We start from the raw sequence: 9004 nt of genomic DNA on the forward strand, positions 1-9004 counted from the left end.
AGGTCAACAAAAGGCGTTCTGCTTCTCCCAGCGGGTTTGTCTTCACACACAACACTGACAAGCCTCCGCTACTCATCACTGCTTTCCTGGGTCAAGCCCCAGAAGCCTGTGTCATTGTGGATGCTCCTCAGTTTACGCACACTTTTTCCTTTAAGTGTGGTGTCCGGGGAACTTTGTCTTACATGTCCCGCTCTTGGAGATGTGCCTGAGTCGATTCACTCTTCTGGGGACGGTGTTGAGTAACAGAGCCTGGATGCTGTGCGAAAATGCAGGTAACACCTGGTGGTCCTTTGGTGTCTCTGTGTGTGAGCTCCAGCCTGCTCTCTTTCTCACGGCTTTTTAAACAGTATTTTAAAAACAGTATTTTATAAGTAAATGCTCAAGATAAATCCTTGCTCAAAGACAGAAGTAAGAAAAACTCCTTTCCCCTCCACAAGCCCATATTCCAATGTTGGAACTGTTACTAGCAGGATCTCAAATCTGGGACTAGATTTGACACAATTATAAGCCAAAGCTGGAGGACTTCCTCAGGGTCATGAAGCTGGTCACATGGCAGAGTCGCAGCCAGACCTGCAACCTCTGTCCCTTCCTGTACTCCCAATAAGAACTAACCGAAGGATAGTCATTTCCCAGACCACAGAGATCGGCAATAGGCTTGCTAACATGCTTATGCGCTCATTTGACCTCTGCCTGCTAAAAGTGATCAACACAAAACACCTTCTTGTAAAAGTTTAGAATGTTAATAGGGTTTGCATGGACCCCTGCCCCCGCCACGCGCGTGCGTGTGCACACACACAGACATACAGACTCACACGCACAACAGTCTGAAGCTGGCATTTGGAAAGGAATGTGGAGAAGGGAGCATTCAGAACTGAAGGAGAAGAAAGGGAAGCCCGGGACCGGGATGTGGGTCCTACACATCCTTTTGTGGGAAAGTTCATGCCTTTTGTGGGAAAGTTCACTGCTGCGGGACTCTGTGGCAGCAGCAGGATGAGAATCAGATCGCACTTGTTCACTGGAGCTGCCCCTGCCCTCCAACCGGGTCGATGCTGCCTGCGCCGCTGAAGAGTAGCGGAGGTACGACGTGTGGTGTGGGGACGCAGGATGAGGCTCCTCGGTGTGTCCTCCGGGTATCACCGGGAACTGGTGCCAAACCAGCCGTGCGGGCCAGGGCTTCAGGAGTGACGCGCGACTTGGAGGCTTCCGCACCCCAGGGCACGCCCCTGCCGGGCGCCTCACTAGCCGATCTTGGGAGACCTGGCCCCGCTCAGCCACTTACCCCTCCTCCAGCGATCGGGCTATATAAATCATCGCCCCCAGGCTGGGAAAACAGAGGTGTGGAGCAACTCCTGGTCCAAGGGAGGAGCAAGGACACGGCTCACCTTTAAGTCCCGCAGCAGTGCCGGCTCCGCAGTGTCACCACCCGGCCCGGGTGGCTGTCCCAGAAGTCAAAAGTCGCGGGTTCGGTGCCCACACCAGGCAGCAGTGCCTCTGTTACTTACCTTCAGGGCTGAGTCCTTCTGGGCTTGCATTCGCGTCTCTCAGTCCCCCTAGCCAAGATGGTGAACCCAACAACTTCTGAAGTGCACCCCACCATGGGGGTCAAGATCTTCTCAGCGGGTGTGGCGGCCTGCCTGGCAGACATCATCACCTTCCCGCTGGACACAGCCAAAGTCCGGCTTCAGGTAGAGTCCAGTGAAGTTGTCGAGCGTTCTCCAGGCAGAGGGACTGCTGTGGGCATCTCTGTGATGGGTGCTGTGGTTTAAGAAACCACTCTTTCTCAGTGTGGCTCTGTCTTGGAACTGGGTGCTGTAGGAGAGGAAATGGGACCCCTTTCCCCGGTTTGCTGAAGAGCTGCAGGTAATGGGTTGACTGTGACATCCGCCAAACCCTTCTTATGGCTACGGTGTCCGGAGCACGGTGAGGTCCTTAGCATATACCCCTCAGAGTTTCCAAGCTTCGTGTTTTACCTTCCTTTGATTCTTCGAAGTACCTGTCCCATTCTGCGCTTAGGGTCTGTGGCAAGTTCCTGGGGTACCTTGTTCAGATGTTCAGAGCCTGCACTGTAGCCAGCTCCACCACCGAGATAGATGAGAGGGAGAGAGAGAGAGAGAGAGGGAGAGGGAGAGAGAGAGAGAGAGAGAGAGAGAGAGAGAGAGAGAGAGAGAGAGAGAGAGAGAGAGAGAGAGAGAATAGATAGAGAGATAGATGATAGAGAGATGATAGATTAGATACACAGGTAAAGAGATGACAGATAGATAGATAGATACATACATACATACATAGATGACAGCTTGATTGATAGGGAGGGAGGGAGGGAGGGAAAGAGGGAGGGAGGCAGATACAAATATGGAGTTGTTTGCAGGAGAGGTTGCTGAATAAGGCCACTTAAAAAGGAGCCGCACTGGGCACTGGCAGGCCTTGCCCAGGCATCTCCATAATGTCCATATGCCAGTCTTCAGTCCTCACCAGGTATGAATGACACCTCCCTTCATGGACAACCACTTCCCTCTGACTTTCACCGTTTTGATTTCCAGATACAAGGTGAAGGCCAGATCTCCAGTACCATTAGGTATAAAGGTGTCCTGGGGACCATCACCACCCTGGCAAAAACAGAAGGGTTGCCGAAACTGTACAGTGGTCTTCCTGCTGGTATCCAGAGACAAATCAGCTTTGCCTCACTCAGGATTGGCCTCTACGATACTGTCCAGGAGTACTTCTCTTCAGGGAAAGAGAGTAAGGAGTGCTGGGGGGTGGGGCTATGCCCCAGACCACACTCTATGCACAAACTGAAAAGGGAGTGACAGTGTATTTGCCTAGCAGGAACTGGACACAAGACGATCAGAGGTCAAGCCCAGTCTGAGCTACCTAGAAAGATTCTGTCTCAAAAGATCAGAAATAAAGAGCTGGGGATAGAGTTCAATGGTAGGGCTCTTGGCCTTGGGTTCAATCTCTAGCATGACAAAAAAAATAAGCTAAGTAAATGTCATTAGCACACTTAAACTTCAAAAGATTACTTTGGCAGCAGTAGAGAATATGTATATAAAAGGTAGAAGTCAGGAAGCCACAAATGATTGTGGCATGCCCTATGGCATACCGGGAAGAACCAGGATGCCAATCAGAATGCTTTAAAAAAAAACACAGTTGATTAAATTTGGTGAAAAACTAGAAGTAAGGCTTAATATAAAAGTAGGAATGCAAGATGGCTTTCACGTTTCTGAATAAACACATTTCTTGTGGGAGAAAATAGGGAAACTGTCTTAGGGAGGAGATGACGTCAGTACAAGAAGCATCACCTGGTGAAATCCAGCCCTAGTGAAGGCAATTGCAATTAGAAAAGAATACCTATTTAAAATCTTCCTGGCTGAGAACAGCGAGGGAAAAAAGTGCAACCGTATCACAACTAAAAAAGGCAGCTGTCTCCATCTCGGCGTGTGCTCTGTGTGCAATGAGTGTTACCAATATGAACTCACACACCCCATGAGTGTGGTGTTATTACCCCTGATTTATAGACTGGAAGTAGAAGTAGACAGACCACAAAAGGCCTTAATGTTGAGTTTCAGGGTTCATTTGACGTCGGTCTTCAGCAACAGACGTTTCTTTCTCTCAAAAATGTAATACTAGAGCTGGGAGGTGCTCATGCTCAACAGCTGACTGAGTACTAGGGAAGACGAAAAGACACAACGTAAACATACTAGAGCTAGGAGACTATCAGGCAGCAACTTGCTGGCCTGGCAAGCACAAGGACCCAAGTCCAGTCCCTGGAGCTCTCACTATTGCCCTAAATCCAGGTGTGATGCCCAACACCTGTAACTTCAGGGCTCAGGAAGTGAATTCAGAGCACTGGGGCATGGCGGCCAGCGAGGCTGTCTGCTAGCTGCCCATTAGAGCTCCTGTCTCAAAACAAAACAAAACAATGGCTTCCTGAAGAAGGATGGGAAGAGATTGTCCTCTGGCACACGCATGCACACACACACACACCACATGCACACACACACACACACACACACACACACACACACACACAAACTGGCCACAAAATGTAAAAGATAAGTGGATGAGTGGGGGGTCTTGATTTTCTTTTCTGAATCAATCTTCTATTCTTCTTGGACAGCGCCTCCCACTTTGGGAAACAGGATCTCAGCTGGCTTAATGACCGGAGGTGTGGCGGTATTCATCGGGCAACCTACCGAGGTCGTGAAAGTCAGACTCCAAGCACAGAGCCACCTACACGGGATCAAACCCCGCTACACTGGGACCTACAATGCTTATAGAATTATAGCCACAACAGAAAGCTTTTCAACACTCTGGAAAGGTAACTAACCATCGGGTTGACTTTCATAATAATTAAGGCGCATCTACCCAATGAGTGCCTTATCATAAACTTCATTTATGAAATGTTGTCTTGTTTTTCTCCAGGGACGACCCCTAACCTGTTGAGGAATGTCATCATCAACTGTGTAGAGCTGGTAACATATGACCTCATGAAGGGGGCCCTTGTGAACAACCAAATACTGGCAGGTACTTCCCAGATACAACAAACGTGTCTGTACCTTCCAATCTCAGCTGGGGGTCCTAAAGCCACAGTGTATTGAATTCCTTAATCCTTAATTCCAGCAGTTTCTCTTTTGAGAGGTGTGTGTGTGTGTGTGTGTGTGTGTGTGTGTGTGTATGTGTGTGTGAGAGAGAGACAGAGACAGACAGAGAGAGAGAGAGAGAGAGAGAGAGAGAGAGAGAGAGAGAGAGAGAGAGAGAGAGAGAGAGCTCACAGGGCAGGAAAAAAAAAGAGAGAAGCTCGCAATGTAACCCTAGCTGGTCTGGTGCACAGTATGCAGACCAGGCTGGTCGTGAACTTGAATTCTTCTCGCCTCTGCCTCTCAAGTGCTGGGTTAGAAGTGTGTCCCATCACACCTGACAAATGGGATCTTTTAGGAAGCAAAAAAGACCTAAAGTTTAAAAGCTGCATTGGAAACAGTAACAGTGCAAAGGGATGTTGTGACCATACTCTCAGTTAATACTAAGAAGCGAGCTTGTATTGGGATTCTTCCCCCTGGACGGCAGAAGCGGCAAGCATCAGGAGTGGCTGACATGCAGAGTTAATCACTAGTTTCATCTGAATCATATCCAGATGAGCACAGATAGTCTCCTCTGGGGACTTGAGTTCAATGGAACAGTATTGGACGCTTATGGACCAAGCCATGACACCAGGTCCAAAGAAAACAGTGCTACTCTAAAATAACACACCTGCGGATGGATTTGCAGTCATTATGTCATTTACCATCAGCCACGTTTTTTTTTCTAGCAACAAGTATATGCTTGCTTTTTATATGCTAATCTATTCATAATATATCACGTTAACTTCCTGTTACTGATGGGTTTCCAAGTGCTCTACAGGCAACTCAAAGTTTGGTGTTGGTGTGTCTCACTGATCCCTTTCAGATGACGTGCCATGCCATTTACTGTCAGCTTTTGTCGCTGGGTTTTGCACCACATTCCTGGCCTCTCCGGCGGACGTAGTGAAAACGAGATTCATCAACTCTCTGCCAGGACAGTACCCAAGTGTACCCAGCTGTGCAATGACCATGCTCACCAAGGAAGGACCAACAGCTTTTTTCAAAGGGTAGAGTATGGCTTTCTGTGTCTATAAAGTTGTGTTTAAGGTGCCTGTGGGCATGGGGACACCGTCTCAGCAAAACATTTAGCCTACCAGGGCTGGTCCATGCAATGGCCTCAAACTATATCTCTGCCTTTTCATGAATGTCTTCAATCCACCAATCCCATCATGCCAGAAAATAAATTTAGTTATTTTCTTGTAGTGCTTGGAGAGAATCAAACCCAGGGCCTGGCACGTGGCAGACAAGCAGTCTATCGTTGAGCTATTCCGCAGCCTGATTTTTTAAATTTCCTTTAAATCAAAACCACAGAAAATGTTGCTTGGATAATGATTACACTCATGTCAAAAGTACTATTGAGACATACATACATCACATTTTCCCACAAAGCAATGTTACATTATATTGGAAACCACTTTCATAATAAAATACAGTATGACATAGTTTTTAAATGTATTCAACAAGTATTACAATAATATAAAATAGTAATATTTTGTAACCTTTGGAATTGCAAAGCCATGCCCCAGGATTTATAAATATTATGAAATATTAATGTATCATGCATATTATATAAAAGCCAAGTCTATCTGTTCTTACAATTCATTAATATAGATAATATACATTATAAATTTAACTTAAGACAGGCAGTGGTGGCACACTCCTTTAATCCCAGCACTTAAGAGGCAGAGGCAGGCTGGTCTCTGTGAGTTTAAGGCCAGCCTGGTCTACAGAGTGAGTTCCAAGATAGCTCCAAAGCTACACAAAGAAACCCTGTCTCAAAAAACCAAACAAAAACAAATAAGATTAAATTAACTTAAAATGGACATATCTTATGAATTCTTAATCACTTAATAATTTAATGTTTTGCAATTTTATTTTTTAAATGTTGTTTTTCAAAATTTTAAATATTTTTTAATACAGGATAGTCTTGACAAATGGAGCTAAACTGAGCAAGCTGAGCTGGGTGTGGTGGCACGTACTTGTAATTCCATAATGTAAGAGGCTAAGGCTAATGTAAGGACTGCCATCAGTTCAAGACCAGCCTGGAGTACAGAGTGAGCTTCAGGCTGGCCAGGGCCACATAAAAAGACCCTGCCTCTAAAAGTGAAACAAAGATGGAGGAGATGGGTCTCTCTGTGACACACTGGCCACAAGTACATGAGGACTGGAATTCAGTTCCAGGACCTGTGTGAAAGGCCAAACGTGATGGCACATGTTTGCAGTCCCAGTGCTAGGCAAGCAGAAGCAAGAGGTTCCCTGGTGCTCGCTGGCAGCCAGGCTGGCCTAAGAATTGAGCCCCATGTCTCAGGGAGAGACCTTGTCTCAAAAAAAAAGGGTGGGGGTGGATGGCCAGGCTGACCTTTGACAGAGGAGGTGGGGAGCCAGTGTTAAAGGGATAAAGAGGAAACAAAATGCCAAGGGAGCCTGACACTGGTGATGCTACATATACTCAATGCTACAGAGTACCATTAACACTGCTGATGCTACCCATTGTACATATACTCAATGCTACCCATTGTACGTATACTCAATGCTACACATTGTACATATACTCAGTGCTACACATTGTACATATACTCAGTGCTACACATTTTACGTATACTCAATGCTACACATTGTACATATACTCAGTGCTACACATTTTACATATACTCAATGCTACACATTGTACATATACTCAATGCTACCCATTGTACATATACTCAATGCTACCCATTGTACATATACTCAATGCTACACATTGTACATATACTCAGTGCTACACATTGTACATATACTCAGTGCTACACATTTTACGTATACTCAATGCTACACATTTTACATATACTCAATGCTACACATTGTACATATACTCAGTGCTACACATTTTACGTATACTCAGTGCTGCAGAGTTAGACACTGAAAAAACGACTGAAATGTCAAACTTCACGTTACTATTTTATCTTTTCACAAGAAACAACAAAACCCATGCATCTGGGAGTGAGGAACCCTGGAAGAGTAGGAGCCGGGAAAACTAAGTGCCTTGGCGCATGCGTGTAGTCCAGCACTGGGGAGACCGGAGCAGGGGTGCTAACTGCCATGTGTCTGAAGCTAAAACAAAACAAATGAAAGCAAAGCTCATTGGGAGGTACTTTTTGCAGGAAAGGCTTCTTTAAAAAAATAATCAGTTAAAAAAAAAGTCTATCCAAGGCCGCAGAGACAGCTCAGTGATTAAGACCACAAGCTGTTCTTCCAGAAGACCTGAGTTCGAGTCCCAACACTCACATGGTGACTTACATCCATCTACAACACCAGTTTCTGGAGGATCCGATGCCCCTCTGGCCTCACCGAGCATCAGGCACGCACAGACACACATGCAGGCAAAACACCGGCACACAAAATTGTTTTCAAAATATCTGTTCATCGCGGATTTAAATGGCAACACGTTTGTCTTCTGGAGTAATCCACTAATATAAAAGCCATTCTGTGTAGTTTAGTGGAACTCCCCAAACCTAGGACTGACCAAGCCACAGTCAGGCTTTCAGAGTCTTTCAAGTGATGGGGGGGGGGACGACGACACACAGGGCTCCCCACCTGGATGCGGACCACATGCAGGCTGCGCACCTCATTTCTCCCCTCTGCTTCTTCCCCTAATAGTTTCCTACTTCCTGTTTAGAAAGTAACTGCGAAGCGGAAATTTTCTTTCCCACAAAGAGAGGGAGGCGTGGCTGGACACCCCCATCTCAGGAGATTTGCTCCAGCTCTGCATATGGGGGGGAGACAGGCAGGTCTGGTCTGAGAGTGTAAGCTTGCCTCCAAGACACAGACACAGAAGATGCCTAGAGGCAACCTGGTTGTCGGCAGAGGAGAGATGAGAATCAAGTTCTTTTATCTTATTTTATCTCATTCCTTGTGTTTTATGGGTCACGTGAGCGGCTCGCGGCGCCAAGGCGTCTATGGCTTTCCAACAGCTAGCGACCATGCCCTGTGTTTCCCCAGGTTCGTGCCTTCTTTCCTGCGGCTGGCGTCCTGGAATGTCATCATGTTTGTGTGCTTTGAACAGCTGAAGAAGGAGCTGTCTAAGTCGAGGCAGACGGTGGACTGCACCACATAAGCAGATGGGGTACAACCCTGGGCCCCTGTGCTTGCAGACCGTGAATAAAGCCAGCCAAACCAACCAGCTCTAGTCACTTCTTTACCTTAAAAGATCGTTTCCTATAGAGAATTGTGAATCGGCTTCTAATTTGTCTCAAAGGGAAAACTAACACATACATGTGATTTTTATTCTCACGGTCGAAAGGGGAGAAAAGCGTGGCATCCAGTACACACGGGGGGGGGGAGCAGAATATTGCCACATAAGGTACTGTGTTTAACTGGCCCTTTGTAGGTGGGATTGTATGACTGGGTAGAAG

The 9004-nt window shown here is 46.6% G+C and overlaps 1 protein-coding gene across 1 annotated transcript; it reads left to right on the forward strand.

Annotated features, from left to right (window-relative positions):
• Nucleotides 1–1559: 1559 nt before the first annotated feature.
• On the forward strand, nucleotides 1560–8706 carry Ucp1 (uncoupling protein 1). The gene is given in 6 exon segments (NM_001281332.1): nucleotides 1560–1685; nucleotides 2538–2736; nucleotides 4115–4315; nucleotides 4420–4521; nucleotides 5440–5620; nucleotides 8592–8706. Coding segments are annotated over 6 exon segments (924 nt in total).
• Nucleotides 8707–9004: the final 298 nt, after the last annotated feature.

Source organism: Mesocricetus auratus, unplaced genomic scaffold (assembly GCF_017639785.1).
Source record: "Mesocricetus auratus isolate SY011 unplaced genomic scaffold, BCM_Maur_2.0 Super-Scaffold_100041, whole genome shotgun sequence".
In the NCBI taxonomy this organism is placed as follows: domain Eukaryota; kingdom Metazoa; phylum Chordata; class Mammalia; order Rodentia; family Cricetidae; genus Mesocricetus; species Mesocricetus auratus.